This window comes from Uranotaenia lowii, chromosome 2 (assembly GCF_029784155.1).
Source record: "Uranotaenia lowii strain MFRU-FL chromosome 2, ASM2978415v1, whole genome shotgun sequence".
Lineage (NCBI taxonomy): Eukaryota > Metazoa > Arthropoda > Insecta > Diptera > Culicidae > Uranotaenia > Uranotaenia lowii.
In genome coordinates this window covers 6899944-6919083 of record NC_073692.1, presented here as the reverse complement: position 1 = coordinate 6919083, position 19140 = coordinate 6899944, and the positions used below count along the sequence as shown (strand labels likewise).

Genomic DNA, 19140 nt, shown 5'->3' with positions numbered 1-19140 from the left:
ATGATGACCCATTGTAGCAACCGGTGACGGGGGATTCAGCGAGCCTGCAAAACCAACACCACCGGGGTGGTTCATCATAGCTGGCGGATGCAAGGGATTCTGTCCAGCTGCGGAGAGATTGCGCGTTGTGAGGGACACCGGTTGATGCCACTGAGCCTCGTTGTTGAGCCATATTTTTCCTGAAATAAAAAAAAAACAAATTAATATTTTCTTAAATCAAAATATACAGGAGACAATTCATAATTCCTAATAAAATTAAGTTAATCATTGCAAATATTTAAACATTTGAAAACAAAATTACTAAACAATAAACATAACCCTTTCCAAAAAAAAGGTCACCCTGTGTGACTGAGCTTTAATTTTGCCTGAAATTCACCTACAATGTGGCCAAATATTTTGGCATTCCGCATTGGGTGGTCCCTCTTGAAGGATATCGATCGGGGGCGCGCGAAAATCGTTGTGTTTTTACGTCTTCCGGTGATTTCCTTGTGTATATGAAGCTAAATAGTGTGAGTGCCACCCCCAATCTGTACAACGAGTTCATTTCGTGTGGTCAGTCTAGGATATATTCCCCCCTCTTTTCTTGTATTGTAGTTCTATGTATGTTCCGTACTTACACAGCAGCGAAAGATTCTGTTGGTTAATGTCTTTTCGCTGCTTTTCTTCCGTGTACTTCACGAGAGATCTGGTTAGTTTTGCTTTTTTGAGTGTACTTTTGTTTTCGGCAGGAATCTGTTCCAAATGAGCGAGAATTAGTTGTTACAGGTCAGGAAAAATGGTACCCTTAAACTGTAGCAAATGAAAATGTTTTTATTAAATTATAGCTATTAGAGAATTTGAATAACGAAATATGTACGTACAAGATTTTGATCTTTTAAAAAAAGTTGATTTCTTGAACTTAATGAAAACTCTCAAAGGTCATCTGAACAGTATGCAATATTATACTGAGTCGATTTGGAGTGACTTTTGAATTCCTCAAACCCTGGGGTCTTATAAGCTTCGTTTAGGTTAAAAACTCATCCATGATTTTTTGCAGAATTTTTTAGTATCTAACTTTTACATGAGTAAATTTTAACTTTTAGGTTTGTATGCGAAAATTGAATATTTTGTATTGAGAAATCAAAATTATTTTTGTTTCTTCTGTGAAAAAGAGCCTGTTTATTGTTTTTGTGCCAGTTTAAAAATCATCCAAAAAAAATTTTCCGCTAAACAACTTTACCGAAAACCGTAAGGGAGGGACCATTCAAATAATGCTATTTCAGATTATTTTCGAACCGCCTCCCCCCTACGTAACACATTCGTTTTGGATTTTCTATCAAAAATCTATAAACCGTAAAAAGCTGCGTTACGAAATTTTTGAATGGTCCCATACTTCGTATCTTATTAGGTAAAAAGGTTATTATCTGTTATCAGTGGAACGTTAAATTTAATTGACAGCACTGTTGGTGCCTCGCGAAGTATTGCATAAAAAGTAGTCCTTAATACCTCGCTAGGCACCCAGTGAATTCAATTGAATTTATTGTTTTTCAATGCCAACAGACTCCTATTCAACACCCAATAACTTTTTTTCTTTAATAAGTTACGACCTTCGACATAATTATTCAGCTAAAAATTTTCTTTAAGGAATTTATAAATTGGCACAAAAACCATGCAATATAGTTCAGTATGATAAAAATGGGCAGACATTTTTTCTTGTAGAAAGTAATGTCAATCTGCGAAATAATTTTTGTGAGACGAGGAAAAAGAGGAACAAAATTTTGAGAGCTAAAAAGTTATTCATGCAACATGTTGCAAAAACTGATTTTTTTAGCACGAGCACATCATTACGAAAAGTTAATTTATCCAGTTAGTTGGACAATAACGAAAAGTGATGAGTCTATCCCAAACGAGCGAAAAATAATTGTTTCATGTCAGTAAATACGGTTCCCTTTAAATTATAGCAAAGGATTTTATTTATGTTACAACTATAAGAAAACATGGAAAATGAAATATTTTCGAACATAAGATATTTTATAGAATGATTAAAAAATTATTCATTAAAACTCTCAAGGGTCGGTTTTCCCTTCGAAATCAAAACTGTGTTGAAAAGAAGCACTTTGTGACGCTGTTTTGGAAACTGTTTCGAAAAGTACTAAATTCATTTGTAGTACACTAAGGTTTTTTTTACGCGGTATGAATTCCGTAGTTAACGTATAGGACTCAGAATATTTTCGCTCAAAAAACGTGTTGATTCGCGAGAGCCGTGTGGCAAAAAACCGCGCAGAAAGAAGCCGTATTAGAAAAATTGAACAAAATCAAACCGCGTAAAAAAAGAACTTAGTGTATTTGGTTTGAAGTTGACACATTTTGCGTGAGAATCACTTATAATCTCGTAGCTTATTCGTAAGATGCAGTAGGCTGCTCATAATTCTATAGAAATCTGTGTTTTCTCTTGCGTGTATTGGACTTTGAATACCTATTTTTTGCCTTAGTTAATATTTATAATTCATTTTTTGATGGTTTGCCTAGTGCTTTTCCCATCACATTCATTTGGACTTTTGGCCCGATGGATTAAATAAATAAACAATAAACAAATAATCAAATTAGTATTCTATTTTGTGGCCAATTATCAAGAATTATTCTTTATTAAAACTTTTAGATATTTAATTGATGCTTTGTTTCAGCACGTTGTTAAAATGTTGCACACTGTTTGTCGACGCGGAATCCATCGACCGGAACCAAAGTTACAGAAAGTTTTGCATAGTCTCGGATAAATGCAAATTCTAATAGTTTTGTATGAATGTTTCTATACACGTTTCTCTTCATTAAATTATAAAAAAATACTGTACTGTTCAATTTATCACAAAAGTTTGGGAAAAGTCAGAACTTCTGGATAATATTTAATTCACAAGTTTAAATTTTACAACAAAAAACCGTAACGGCAGCTACTCGAAAGGGATCAGGCTGATTGATTGAACCATTACAAAAAATTGGCTTCGTATACGATATGAATCAGATCACCATTGAAAAAACTCAGTAGGCCTTCATCTTCGGCAGAAGATTGAAAAATTCACCTCGTGTGTGAAAGTGACATCTTCAATGGCTAATTACACGCCTCAAGGCCAACTGAGATTCATTCAAGCCGCACCGGCAACCCTTAAACGAGGAAAATGACAACGATGATGGAGGATGTCTTCGGGTGGAAAAAGAAAGGGGTGATGTAATTTACTCACATTTTATTATTTGTTTAGGTGAAAATTGAAACGCAAGGGTGACAACAAATTCCTCAAGTGATCCAATTTCTCAAGAGGCAAAACGAAGGGATGCTGCTATAGGTTCTTCTTGTTGTGGCTAACATCAGCGTTTGGTTGGATCAATCGATGGTGAAGCAAGGCGAGGAGAAAGAAGAAACTGCAGCACGCGTCTGTGATCGATCCGAAAAAGGAGAAGAAGCGAAAAATCGAAGGCCGTGTCCGAGATTAAAGCTGATGAGTTCGGAGGAATTAAAGCTGATGGTTGTTTTGGTAGGGAGCATGCAGCAGACCAAAGGCGACACAGCACGGGAAAATCAAACTATGTAGTGTAGTGCGGTGGACAGGAAGGGAAGACCAAAGTTGATGAGGGTGGTTGGCTGCCGGCTAGTTTTCCGGATGTGTACAGGTCGGTCGCGTGTATTTTGTTCGTATTTCTTTGGTCTAGTGTTTGTGTGTGCGATTCAATGGAAGAAAGAAGAAGAAGCAGTCGAGCGAAACTTACATAGCAAGATATGGTAAAGGTGCAACCGGCCACCACCAAACATCTTCCTGAAAATCTTCACTGATTCGACAATCGGATGGCAACCCTGGTTCGATCCGGGAAGGATTTTTCCCTTCGATTGAGGCACGGCGAAAGAGGGGTCAATGGCGGGGCGGAAAATTAGTCTATACGCGTTTCGAGAAAAACTCTGACGAGGTCGATGACTGCTGCTGGTGCTCTTCGTCTCCGTGCTTCATTCATTCGATTCACGTGAACATAACAACGCGTCCTGTACCTATACCTACTGTGTATGTAAACGGATTTGTGTGCGGAATGCGCGGCCTCAGACCTGACCCGCCGTCACTCATTGCGGTGCCGTACCGTGCGTGATTCCAATAGAGCAGAAGCTGGAACGATGACGCCGGTCTTTGTCTTTGCATTGCCAAGAGTACCAGACGTTGATCGTTCGTTCATATTTTCTAGGAGATTATTTCATGGATATGGTAGAATTGTGCACAAGATTGGCCTCGAGGCAAGACGTACGCATCCAGACTCATTAATGCTTACGAATGAACGTAGAAACCCCAACCATTCCCATGACAGGTTGCCAGTTTCCTTCTATTGTCTTTCGTGCAGGCAACATGCACTTTCTTCAATTGATTGGCGCTTCGAGAAGATGAGTATACTATACATAGAAGATAGAGAAGCATATCCAATATCTCACTTTGTATAATGGAGCGTCGTAGTATGCTATGCATTTTTGCGTTGGCTGTTGTTGACGTGCTAGATGGCTGCTGTTTATGCTAGATGTTGTCCTGGCAACGATGAGCAGCTGCTGTATGGGCGGGGGAGGAAATGAGGTTGCTGCGATGAATATTCTACACTACTGCATGTGTGTGCTTTGTTTCGTCACCCCTGGTCTTCCTTACCTGCCAATTCTTCTTCGTCGTCGTTGTCCTAGCCTCCTTTGTTAGATATTGTTTCCGAAGATTCTCGGTAAGAATGAGTAGTATAATAGTGGGTGGCGATTGTTCAGCAACGATAGCATTTAATTTAACGAGACGTGAACATGCAAAGAGATTTACTGTAATTGATTTTCAATGAATTCAATTCCATTTCCAAGTGGAAGTTTTCTCTGTTATACGTTTGATGGGATAGGGCTTATTTGGTGTGCTCTTATATTTCGATTTGTTAAATTAGTTCATTGATTTACAATAGGGGGAAGTCGTCTATGGCCGGACATCGTCTATGGCCGGACAACATAGATTTTTCGAAAACACAATATCCTAATAATGTTTTAACACCATGAAAATAAAGTAAATAGTAGCCTGATATGGTGTAAGAACAATGGTAATCCAATCTGAAAAGGTAAACCAATGATAGGCATCTAAAGCTTTTGCCTAGTAGTACGGAGAGGATCGCCTAAACTTTGCATTTGTATTGTGGTCAATTTTTTCGGCTTGTAAAATTTGAACTGCACATGAACGACATCGTTGATTGGTTATCTTTCGACTACAGTAGATATGAGATACCAAAACGGATATTCAAACGAAATATTAGGAAAATAAAAAAAAAATGCGATTTCTCTATGACCGGACACCAAGTTGTTGTCTATGACCGGACAAGAAAATATTCAAAATTATAGATGATTTCAACTCGAAACTTTCAGTTTTTCATCTCTATAGCACTCTCAAATGGTTAGCAGAAGATAAGGATTTAATAACGAAACTATTTGGGTCCTCTGAAAAACTTTAGATTTTGCTGTCCGGTCATAGAGAATTTTTCTCTAGTTTTTTTCGAAACAAATGTTCCATTCTGGTTTGTCAAAAAAACTTTTATGACTGGCTTCATAGAACATTCAGTATTAGAAAACACATACTCACAAGACCTGCGCAAGTGATTTCAGTCATTTTGCTACGTTTTTGTGCCATTGGTGACAACTTTGGTGAAGTATATCGAAGTGTCCGGCCATAGACAACACTTTTGGAAATGAGTGAAAACTAACTTGAAATGATTTCTCTTACCACATGAATATGTTGTAAATTATTTTTTTTCTAATATAGTAAAGTGATCATAATATTGATACTCTTCAAATCAGTAGAGGAACCAATATTTACAAAAATCTATTTTTGAAGTTATTGCTTAAAAACCTTAAGTGTCCGGTAGTAGACAACTTCCCCCTAAACGGTAGGACGGTTAGTGAAAATTGTATAGTTAATTTATTTTTCGCCCATCTATAGTTTTTACTATGAATTTAACAATCGCAGAAATAGTAGACAAAAACTGTTGCTTTCTGTTTTGAATACTAAGTTCATTTTCAGTATATAATTAATCTAATTAAAAAGGTTGGTCTCTCTCAAAGGAAACATAAATTTCATCTAAACTCGAGAACCAGTGATGCAAATGGAATCAAATTAAAGTATATAAATGTGATATTTTGATTACAAGAGATGTTTCTATAAGGGTTCGAGCGAGACCCCTTCCTTTTATAGAAGAATTTCCCTGCGACGGAAACACATTTTCTGCATAATCTGCTGATTGTTTGAGAAAACGGAACTAAATCGCGGATAAACAGTTTTTTGGTTTGTAAAATGGTTTTTCAGTTCGAATACAAATAAACCCACCATTCTGAATCAAACAATCAGAACTAATAGGTTTTTTATTCGAATTTAAAGGCTATTTAATAATGGTCAATCACACCACTTTTAGGCAAGTTCCTCCAGTCCAGCATACACAACACGTTCTGTTATGAACATTTCGTCCCACATACGAATGACAACGATTTTGGATGGAGTCAAAATAGGTTTCAAGAATGACCAATGTAAACAAGTTACACAAGCACATATTTGATGTTTATTCTATGTATTTGATGTGGAATAGCTCTATTCTATAAAGCTATTGAAGTCATATTTGGTAAACTGGAGGCCATTCCTTTCGGTCCAAAAAATCGTTTAAGTGTTCTTGTACCAGGTAGATAAAAAAAGGGCACTTAATGCAAATGGACTATTTGAACATCACAAAAAGTTTGTCTGATGATAGTAGGGGAGGAGCGGGCTACATGCGCCTATTAAGCAGAACACTGATTTCTAGAGTTTGTTTTGATTAGGTCGTATAAACCAATATAAACAAAATTGAGTTATTTGCTGCAAACGATTGACAAACATGTCTTTTATCTTTGGTAGAATATTGGTTTCATTTAATTCTTAAATAACTTTTACACAATGATTTGAATTTAGGACGAATAATGACTTTCTCATTTTTCAGTGTTATTTGGTTTTTACGTCATTTTGTGTAGCCGTGTTTTTGCCTTGATGCAAAAGGTCGTTAAACATAATTCGGCAGGTTGGTTTTTATGACGTAATGCATCGTCGCGACAAGTTCTGTGCCGAGTGATCAAAGTTATGAAAATTCGAATAAATATGAAAGAAAACTGTGTCCAGGAGTGATCATTACTGTTCTAATCGAATAAATGGCTCCGGATTTGTATTGGGTGAGTACCATAAGCCTAACTTTTCACCGTGTGAATAGTCAGTATTATTTTTTTCATTACAGAGGCAAACAAAATAATCAAAAGCGATGAATGCTTTTTCACACTCCTCGAACGGCCAGTTGCGCTAATGGTAGTGGTCAGATATGTCCGGGTGGACTTCCAAGGGCCATAGTCCCACAGTGCAATATTTGCAAATGCCATCAATCAATGATTTCCGCTTACTCTACATAGGATTAACAATGGAAACCTTTCTTCAATCAACTTCGAATGAATAAGTGAAGATTTTAGCCAATCCATTCAGTTTTGCTGCCAAAATTATCGATTTATCAAAAGGACGTTTACGCCTAAGGAGAAATGCAAAATGTCGTAAGTACATCTTCATTGATAAGAACTGAATTAATGCAAATATCATGTACATCATCATGTTCTGCGATCAGTTTGACACTAAATTTCGCATTTGCAGGCGAATTTGACCAACAATCATAAAATAAGAATTAAAATAATGTTTCAGAACTTAAACATCGATTTTCTCAAAACATACCAAGTGGTTCTTACGACCTAATCAAAACAAACTCTAGATTTAATCAAATATCTCATCGAATATGTGTACAAAAACTATATACACGTGTGCAGGCATCTGTTTTCTATACATTGGAGTAATTTTTATGTTAAAATTTCCTTCTGTTTCCAAGAAAACGATTTTATCATAAGTGTTGTCTAAAATGCCGAACCTCAAACCGTGCGGGCTAAATGCGCCTATTTATGTTTTGAACAAAATTTCTGTTTTTTGGGCAATATTTCCGTATAATTTCATTGAAACTGCTAGAAAGTAATAATTTCCGTACGACAAAGCTGAAGTTTTATAAAAATCTATGTACATTATAATTTTATGGAAAAAAACAAAAGTTAGGGTTGCAGGCAGGAGGCAGTTCATCTATAAGAAATACTTTATCAAATCTGTTTTTAGATCTTCAAATCTCTCTTAAGATGTTATGCAGAGCTTAGATTTGAAGGTTCAATGATAAAAATCATTTATTTATTCTATTTAACCTGTTATTTTAGGATGGATGCATTTTACAAACATGATGGGGGCATACAAAAACAGTCTATTATTCCACTATATCATCATTATTAAACCTCCACAAAAACTGAAATATGTTTAATTTCTTAAGTTCATTTGAGTAAGAAACAAAAACCATCCTAGTTTTTGTTTTAAGCTTCTTTACGTATAATTTTTAAAATTCGAAATATTACATCGAAATGTATCAACACCTTGTATGATTTTTTGAATTTTTTTGAGTTTGTAAACTCATAAAATTCTTTCTTGCCTTATGTTCTAAGCGTACCACCCTCAAAATGCATTGGTCAGATAAGCTGTCTAGTCAGCCATTTCATCAAACAGCCGCAGGATCATTTAACCCGATAGGCCCATTTAGGATATGTTCTACGGGTTTACCACAACAACGAGACAATATAGTGCCATTCTTCCATAACATTCCCTTGTGCAAAAACGCGCAAGCAAGTAATCAGCTTTTTCTGTTTTGGAATATATTTTTAAATTGTGACCATAATTTTCTGTATAAACAAAAATCGCTGAATGGAATGTGTTCTAACTTATCATAACAAATGGTAGCTCCTTTAATTTTTGAAATTAGCCAATTGGAAAGGTCTGAAACATCATATTTCTTTATTACCATGATTTTTAGTTGTTTCTGATCGTTTTTCTCACAGGAAGACATTCCTTCCTTTTTTTTAACCTGTATTCAATAACTGGTGTGCATAATTCGGCATCAAGTGAGTTGAATATTTTTTTAAATGACTTAAAGCGATTAATCAAAGATTATTTCGAAAGAAATATAGTAAGATATAGTAGAATAGTAAGATAACTACATCCGTGGTATTTCACAAATACGACTGATGTTTTTTTTTCGAAATTTCTCGAACGAAGAATGATTTACCGTAATAAGAACAGTTATGTGGAGGAATTAAAATATTTCGAGTGCGTGATTTTTTTAGAGAAGAGAGCAATGTTTTTAAGTAATCTGGATTTGCATTATCATGCATGATCGATACTTGTAAAAGTATTTGTACTTGTAAAAGAACAGCCAATGAGAAGTTTCTGTAAATGGGAAACTCGAGAAAACCGTGATAAATTTAAGCAAAGATCTCCTAGTATCAAGATAGTTGGACTGTTGTTCTTTCGATTAAATCGTTGGCGACGCCAACTCAATGTCTGCACTAGACTGAGTCGCTTAGGAGTCATTTGTGATTTTCTCAAACCCTGGGGTCTTAAAAGCTTTGTTTTTGGCCAAAACTCATCCATGATTTTTTGCAGAATTTTTAAGTAACATTAACATGAGTGAATTTGAACTTTCAGGTTCTTATGGGAAAATTGAATATTTTGTACTGAAAAATCAACTTCATTTTCGTTTCTTCTGTGGAACCAAGCCTGATAATGGTTTTTGTGCCAATTCATAAATTCTCCAAAGGAATTTATAAATAAATTAAATCTGTTATCTAAATAAATTAAATCTGTTAAACTTACTTACAATCTAATGAAAGGCATCGTTCAGAACTCAGTTAATGAGAGCAATCCCAATTGCCCCAATTTCCCCTAAAATCATGCCATATACTTAGAAAAAACTTAATTAACAATAACAAATTGAGAATGCGTCAGTAATCGCACAAAACTGATTGAATCATGCATCAAACTGATTGTTGAATAGAACCTAGTACACCGCTAAACCTTCTAAACTTCCTGATATATTATATGATCAGTTCTGTTCAACGCTCAGTTGATGAGAAGAGCCTCAATCGACCGCATTTCCCCTAAATTCATGAAATATAAAAAAAGTACTTGTAATAAAAGAGATTGGTTTGAATGTTACTGTTGCATCGACGAGAAGGGTCTCATTATGTTTAATCCAATATCAATTATATTTATAACTGTTCCACAATTAGTTTTTCACCTATGGTTCATTTGTTTCTGTGCACTTTGTGATGCATTCTCGAATGTTACAAGATTTTTTTGTAATATATTGCAAATATTAAGGGAAAATTGAGGCAACTAGGACTTTATTCATCGACAGAAATTAAGCGGTGTCCATTATTTTATTCCACAATTACGTTTACACATGTTTTAATGTTTTTGTACCTTTTCTGATGTTTTCTCATTTGTTACTACGATTTTTTGGTTCATGTTGTATGAGTTTACGAATGAATTTAGTTAAAATTGGATACAATGAGATTTTCCTCGTCAACTCAGTGCTGAGCGGTGTTCTTCATTCGATTCAGCAATGAGTTTTCAACCTGATTCAATGTTTTTTCCACGCTTCACGCTTAGCGGTGTACATCACTCTATTCAGCAATAAGTTTTACACCCGATTCGATGTTTTTTGCATCTGTTGAATGAAATTCTCGTTTGTAACAGTATATTTTTCAAAAAAATTGGATGTGGCTGTGGAAATTCTCGTTTGTAACAGTATATTTTTCAAAAAAATTGGATGAATTTAGGGGAAATCGAAGTGATTGAGGCTCGTCAACTTAATGCTAAGCGGTGCACATCATTCGATTCAACAATAAATTTTACACCTGTTTCAATCATTTTTGTGCATTTCCTGACGCTTTGTCGTTTGTCATAATGATTTTTTTTAACATATCGCTCGATTTTAGGGGAAATCGGGGTGATTGCGACTATTCTCGTAAGCTGAGCACTAAGCGGTGTACACTACTAAATTCTGCGCCTAATTTATACTTAATCACTAGGTTTTTGTATTTAGTATATGAATTGCTCGATTGTTACACTGAAATTTATTCAAAAATTAAAAAAAGCTAGGGGAAATTGGGATATTTAGCCGTCATCATTCATGAAGAAAAATTGTTGGATTACACTTTGTTTGACTGCATTTCTTTTTAAAATTTGTTATGTTTAGTGGAAAAGAGGCAAAATGAGCAACTTGTCTAAGGCAACTAAGTACGGTTTCTATAACTTTTTTGTTGCAAGGTAGTTTGCTACAATCGGAATTCTAACTTTACACCCAAAAAAAAAAGGGAAATCGGGCAAAATGAGGCGTTCAGAGTCATTTTATCAAAAAGCGGTGTTAACTATTCGATTCGTGTTTTTTACATAATTTTTTCAAGCAAGTCGTCCTTGCCTGAATTCTGTACCTTTTTTGGCTCGAAAATTCCCACTGTGTAATGCTATGCTATGCTAATTATTTATAATCAAAGGTGTGAAGAACCTCTGCTAATTATATTTTTACCCCAGTATGAGTATTGCAGCTTAATTTTTTTTTGCTGATTGGTGGTCTAAAAATTTTGTCTGTAACTCTATCTATTATTTACTATTTTACTTTTGTTAAAATAAAACACTATAAAATATCTAAATTTTTGAACATGCAAACGAAAGCAGCTCACACGGTATCAGCTAGTATAATATTTTTGTGATTTTTTTTATAACAAAATCAATGAATAATAGATTTAAACATTTGGAAAATATGATAATAACATTCAAACACTAAATAAAGAAAAACGAACCGCCATCAAATTCATTTTTAGCTTTTAATGGCAAGTTTTATGTTACCTCTGCTCTCGGTATGTGCACGAAACCATACTCAGCGCCACGTTCCGCTTGCCACTCATATGTCAGGCATACATAGAATCTATAATGTAGCTTCCATCCCCCGTTCCGTTTCTAGGAAAAAAGAGTCCCCCATTTTCCATAATCCCTCCCCAACCCCCTTTTCTCTCCCCCTTTCAACCCACTCTCCACCTCGAGCAATAGGGTTTTGGAACGACGTCCTCTTGCCCTGTCATACTAACTCACATATTATAACGAGCCGTCGCCCGTTGTCGTGTCGAACAAATGTGGAAGCGCGCTTTGAATCCCCGAGAGCGAACCTCCAGTAATCCCGGCGTATATATTGTGACATGCGCGTTCTCAAAACTGCTGCATGCCTTCTCTTTCGATCCCCTTCTTCCGATGGGGCGCAAGATATTGTGAAGGCTCCAAAGTGAAACTTCGTTATTCGATCGATAAAATATACATACCACTTTTGCCCGAGAGGTGAGCTGAGCGCTCCAGTTGTTTGAAGGAAGTCAAGGAAGGAAGGCAAAACAACAACAACGAGAAAAACTCAACGAAACCCTTAAATGGGATTCAAAACTGTCGCGTTTTCCATCTCACTCTGGCATCGGTGTTCCACTCTGTCCGAGGAACAATACACGAGCAGCGACGACGACGACGACCCCAAAAGCATTTGAATGTTAAAGCTGAATAATAAAAAAGGAATCTTTGTCGTTTTTCCCTATCACTGCACCACGGTTGTGTTGGTGTGCTGCTTATATACCACCCCTTTCGAGTCCGCCAAGGCAAAGGGGGATGAAAACTGGAGCCACAATTTGAATATAAAGCGTTCCCGGAATCCCTTCTTGTTCCACCCAGCCGATAGGTAGCGCCACCCATACAATCAAAACAGTCCTACTGAAAAACCATCCCTTACATTTAAATGTGTGAAACACCTCTCTGGTTGAAGGTTTTTTTTTCTTTACCCGAGGTGGCAACCTTGTGCGCATCCTTCATTTTTTAGAATTTAAATTAGGGCTCCGCCAGCCCAATCCGATCGTAGCACGCCACGAACGAACATTTTGCGAAGAATCGTTAGAGGGTTCGTTCGGTCGTGTGGATGGGGAATCAAAGCATCCCGGAAAATTGCTCGACTGCGTGTTTGCCACTTCACAATAGCAGGGGCACTGAAAAATGGGTGCTAAAACATGCATCAGTATGTAGTGTTTGGCTTTTTTATGTTCTGTATTCAAATCAGTTTCGCTCGGGTTGCTACGATTGGATATTACCCTTCCCTTAGCCAAACGAGCCCTTTCTGTATGTTGATTGGAAGGCGTCGAATCACAGCCAACAGGACTTTTTTTTCGTGAAGGGATAACATAAAGGGGTTTCCTCTCTCTCTATTCAAATTTCCGATATGGAGGTTTTTTTTTTAGGGAAAATAATAAAAATAGATGGTGTCTTCTCGTCCTGGTTTGTAAAAGGTATATGTGCTATAAGTAGGAAAATCGGATTGGTTGGAAAAATTTTCAGCCAATCAGAGTCGAGGGCTCCCTTGGAGCTTATTTTTCTTTTGCTTCTTCTCTTCTGGTTTGTGAAGGGAAAACCAAACAACAGACAGGCAAAATAGCCCCACAGAGAGCGAAGGACGGAACGGTATATTTATGATAAAATATGAAATTTTATATTCTATGTTTTCTCCTGCTGCTGCTCCCGGGGGGTAACTTCCGTTTTCCGGATGTGTGTATAGGTGGATTTTTCCACTTGGAAAAGCCAGCCATTGCACATGCTGAACACATTCGGTTTGGGGCGGTTGGTCGAGTTTCTCGCATTCTTTCCCAGTTAAAGTAGATGAAACTTTTTTGAACTTTTATTTCCTAGGGCTCGGGATCCGTATTCCCCCTAGAGGTGGGCGGGAGCCTTGGGTAGAGGAAGTTCGAGTGGCCGAAGAAGATTATTTTTTATTATTATTTTATACATTATGTATACCCGCATACATAAAACTGGAGTGGAAAATGGAAAATTTTTCCCATTTTCTTCCTGGGGCTTTTCTACGGTATCCCTCCATTTTGACCCGCTTCCTATCTCCGCTCGCTTCGAAATATGATGGTAAAGTGGTCAAAGTCGTTTCCTTAACGAGCTTTATTTGTGTTTTCGATTCTTTTCGTTGCTTTTTTTTTCCAAACGCTTCGAGAGGGAAAATTGTGAGCGCGATGCTTTTCTAAAGATTTTCCGGTTCTTCTAATGCTGGCTGTAATTTATTGTTGTGTGGAACGTGTAGATAATAGGCTTGAGTTTTATAATTTGATTTTCACTTTTTAAAGTACGCCTTAAGATTTGTTGGAATTGTGTTTCGATAGTAAACCCAGTTAAATCCTTCTCTGATTTTCATTGAAATATCAATGTGGCAAGTGGATGAAAACGCTAGAATATGCTATAAATAAAATTATGACAGTTTTCATATAAACTCGAGCTAGTAATACAGGTTATACCAAAACAAACCCCTTCCGGGTAATTTTCCAAAAATCATATACCTACCAGTTTTACATTCTTCGAAATCTGGTATTGTCGGTTTGGGAAATTAACATAAGGATATAAGTTCGTTGGTTTTTTGTTTTTTTTTTTGTTTCGCTTGAATGTTTGTATGAAGTGGTAATTCATCATTTTGCTCGAGAGTTCGGAGTCTTTAAGCCGATGGTGGTGATTCTTAACCCCCCACTCCCCGCCCCTCATTGAGATTTTTCCCAAGTAAAATTATCCTGACACACAAAAACCCTTCCTCTTCTTTAAGAAGAAGATTATCTTAACAAGTTCATCCATAACTTTATTACTAATCACTTATGGAAAAATTAAAATCGTTTATTTCATTACAAATTTAATGCTGATATGAAATATTCAGAAAGCCATTTTATTTCGTTTTTCTTGTTCTTCTAAATGCTGAACTCCACATTTAAAACGGTTTTGAAAAATTTTACAAGGCCACAAATTCACATTTCTCTTTGGTTCAAAAAATTTAAGCGCTAATTTTGATATTTGATGCCCTAAAACTTTTGAAAATAGGTAAAAAATATTTTTGAAAATTCTGCGCTTAGAAATTGAAAAAAATAGCAAAAAAAATTAAAATAAGGCATATTTCAACTTTCTTCAAGATCGCATTAAATTATACTTCTGCAAAATTAACGAAACATGTTATTTATTTGGGTAATTTTTCCAATTCTGTAAATTATTAGAATTTTTAAGATTTGTTCAGTAAGTATTAAGTAAATTGAAATTAAGTTATTTTTATAAACAATACTTAAACAGAATAAAGAATAAATAAAGAATAAAATCTTTTTTTAACTTTCTTTAGTTATGTTAAAAATATTTATTTTTCCAAACTTTAACTTATTTGAGAATTAAACTTTTTCAGATCATTTATCGTCATCATCATAATCATCGAAATATTATTTCTTAATTTAAAAAGTTTAATAAATTAATACAAAATGAGTTTTTACTTTCATGTAGATTTGTTAGTTCATCAGTTTAATATTTTCATCTATTTTTACTATTGTATATCATCTTTTTAGAATCGATCATCATCTATGAAAAGTTCGAAAAACGACTTTAAATATTCTTTATTTTTTATTTTTACCAGTTTCATATTTGATCGTTCAGGAAATCATTCATTTCTGAACCTGAAATTTGTCAGAGATGATGAATTGTATATCTTGTATTTTAAATTTAGAAAGTTTTTATTGTGACCTTCAATCAAACATGAATTTTTTAGGTTATTTATTTCGATAAATGTGATATTTTCATTTTTATCAGATTAAATCTTATCATTACCCAAGCAACCAAAAGTCTCATATTTACTTAAATGAAGGCTTTGAAAGTTACATATTGGCTGACAAAGAGAGTCAACTGCCCAATTCCCTTGAGTGAACTTTATGTACTCATCAATGAACTTTAAAGTAGCAAATGTGATTAATATGTATGTTGTATGTGACTTATTATGCCCAATTCCCATGAGTGCACTAAATTGTACTCATTAATGAAGTTGAAAATTACAAAAGTGAATTATATGTACGTTGTAAGGGACTTGAGTCACATTAAGGGCACAAAAGTGCTCAAAACGGGATCTACTAAGTCACAAAAAGTGCATTGAGGTGCTTTGCTAGACGTGGTCTTGTGGTAGCATGTTCGATTCGAACCACGAAGGTCGGGGTTCGATCCCCAAACCGGGAAAGTTTTTTTTTCAATAAGTAATTTGGTACTTAAGTGACCATTCTGATGCGCTGTAAAGGGTGATACGGTCAAAATTTGGTCAAGGGAAAACGCGTGTAAATCGGTGAAATCGTTTATTTAAAAAATCAAATTAAATATCTTTTTCAAGTTTAATTAGTATACAATTTAGGAAAAATATTCAGTTAGGCTTCCGCTTTTCCATAGTCGAATTGCCGGGCCTTACGCTTAACCCCTGCCATCAGATTTTGTACAGCCACCTTGTCCACCTTCTTCGCCACAGAAAGCCAGTTTGCCTTGAAGTGCTGCTCGTCCTTAGCAGTTTTTTTTGGTATTCTTTAGGTTTCGCTTGACAATAGCCCAGTATTTCTCAATTGGGCGGAGCTCTGGCGTGTTGGGAGGGTTCTTGTCCTTGGGAACCACCTGCACGTTGTTGGCGGCGTACCACTCCATGGCCTTTTTACCGTAATGGCAAGATGCCAAATCCGGCCAAAACAGTACGAAACCACCGTGTTTCTACAGGAAAGGCAGCAGACGTTTATTCAAAAACTCTTTCACGTAAATTTCTCGGTTAACAGTCCCGGAAGCTATGAAAATGCTGCTTTTCAAGTTACAGGTACAGATGGCTTGCCAAACCAGATATTTCTTCGCGAACTTTGAAAGTTTCATGTGCTTGAAAATATCTGCTACCTTTCCCCTTCCTTTTGCCGTATAAAACTCCTGTCCCGGAAGCTGCTTGTAGTCGGCTTTGACGTAGGTTTCGTCGTCCATTACCACGCAGTCAAACTTCGTCAGCATCGTCGTGTACAGCCTCCGGGATCGCGCTTTGGCCGTGGTATTTTGTTTATCATCGCGATTTGGAGTCACTACCTTCTTGTAAGTCGATAGTCCGGCTCGTTTTTTGGCTCAATGCACGGTTGTAGACGATACACCCAGCTTATTTGCGGCATCTCGGAGAGAGAGGTTAAAGTTTCGCTTGAAACTACCGGCAACTCTTTTTGTCGTCTCAGGAGCATAGGTTTTACCGTGGCGACATCGCTTACCAAGGTGAATTTTCTGCCACATTACCCTCACCCCCAAACATTCAGCGTGAGATTCGTGGAGGGATGGCGTACAGCCGGTCTTCGCAAAACAAATCTTCACATGTGCTGCACTTCCTTTCCTCTTATTGACTACACGGACTTGGCCGGCATCGTTATTGGTTTTTATTCAAAAGTGGGATTCTCAAAACTGTAGAGTGTGAGGTACATAATTTTCAAGTGATTTGATGTTTACGATTGTATGAAAATCGGTCATTTTGTCTTTTTTTTTTTTTAAATGCAACCACAAGGTGAGGAATTTACACCTTTTTTATGTCACGATCGTTTATAAACATTTTAGGAACATTTTTTTCAAACATCTCGAGACATTTGACTCCAAATTGCTATGGATCCTTAGAGCTTTTTTTTCATAAATTTATTTTCATGAAACGTCTTACTTGAGTAAGCTAATGACATAATAGACTTTGCTTGTATGGAGTACTGTGAATGTAAAATCCGAAGTGGTCCAAAAGTTGTTTTTTCATCAAATCACTATCTTTTAAAAACCAATTCATTCATCTTGCCAAATGAATTTTCGTCCCACAGCTAACAAATATTAATTTTGAAGATTAAAAAACCTAACAATTGATTTTTTTTCCTTCGCCTTGGTTCAAGTGAAACATCTTGCACTTCCTTTGTGAGAATTAAAAATGTTGAATCCTTCCTTTTATTCAACCCAGATTTCCTCCAGAGCAGTGAAAGCAAACGGCAAAGCAAGAAAAGATGAAAAAAATCAGTCGAAATTCGATTTCATTTGGATCTTAATTTTCGACACTCGGCTATCATTTGGCATCGGTTTTAATTTTCTTCGTAGTAGGCCATGATAACAAAGGCCTGCTTTGTGCTGTTGCGTTTTCGTCTTTAAGAAAGGATTGGAAATCTTGGGCTTTCGATTTCATCTACCAGGTCCCTCGTTACGGATAAAATTAAAATCTTTAACATAATATCTCTTTCGGCTAAGCTGACAGTCTGCAACTAGTTTTTCTTCATCTCTTTTGATGAATAGTTTTTCACTAAAAAGGAAAAAAAATGAAAACTGTGCAACAATAAGAAATCGATTTTCACTTTTTATCCGCACCTTTCCATATTGACGTCGATCCACACCCCCTTCTTTGAATCGAAAACCCCTTTTTGAGACCAAGCGTGACACAAAATTATCCAGCAGCAGCAACATGAAAGGACCTTGGCAAATAGAAAGAACAAGAAGCACGACCGACACCCGTCAACCTCACGCACATCCCACAACAAACCACGCAAGAAAACCGATTCGCCCGAAGGTGTTCCCCATCCTCTTAATTTTGCGATCCATTTTTTTTTTCGACCGTAAACGATCCTCCCGAGTCTTTTCATAGTTTTCAAGCCAGAAATAGGATTTAACCCGTGCTGCCGCCTTCCGTTCTCTTCTGCGGCAAAGGCTATCAACGAACGAGCGGGACGCAACAGGATGCAGCCGAAATGTTTTAAGATCCTTTTTTATTTGTTGAAAGAATATGTTTTAAGAAGCGCGCGCGCGTGTTCTCCATGGTTACCAAAACTAACTTCAGTTTTGGAGAGGTAGGTCCCTGTTACCCTTTCCTAGCGATCGTATACAGCACGTGACAAACGCCTGCGTCATAGTTTGAGTTTTTAACGGGTTGCTTTGATGCGTCAGACCTAGGCTCAGCTGCTGATATGTTCATTGGCGCGCAAAAGAACTTGCGGTTTTAGAATCGCTGTTACCATTCCTGCTGTACCTAACCGAAACTACGAAGTTAACTTCGAAATTGCTTTAGAAACATTGAACTGGAAACAGAATTTTCCAACCGATTTTAGTCTTATCAGGGATAATATTGAGGCAATATGTATAAATAACATCATTCAATAGTGCAAAGTGTATTCAGATATTTTTTTAAATGAAAACTCGATGGAAATTATTTGTGGTTTTATAAAATTTCAAAATAAGTTTATTTATGAACCTGGTTAAATGTGTCACTTATAAATCGTCATCCATAGTGAAAAAACTTCAATGCTCCTAAAAACCAACCTTGAGCACCAGGTTCTATGAACGGAAAAAGACTTATTTCCATTTGCTT

At 36.3% G+C, this 19140-nt stretch overlaps 1 protein-coding gene across 3 annotated transcripts in view; it reads right to left on the bottom strand.

The window, feature by feature from the left end:
* Positions 1–19140, bottom strand: part of LOC129745684 (POU domain protein 2-like) — a 202635-nt gene that overhangs the window by 66765 nt on the left and 116730 nt on the right. For all 3 annotated transcript variants that reach the window (XM_055738959.1, XM_055738960.1, XM_055738961.1), the window contains exon 4: positions 1–179. This exon is cut by the window's left edge and continues 1354 nt beyond it. In XM_055738959.1, coding sequence (XP_055594934.1) covers positions 1–179 — 179 coding nt within the window. The remainder of the gene's footprint in view (positions 180–19140) is intronic.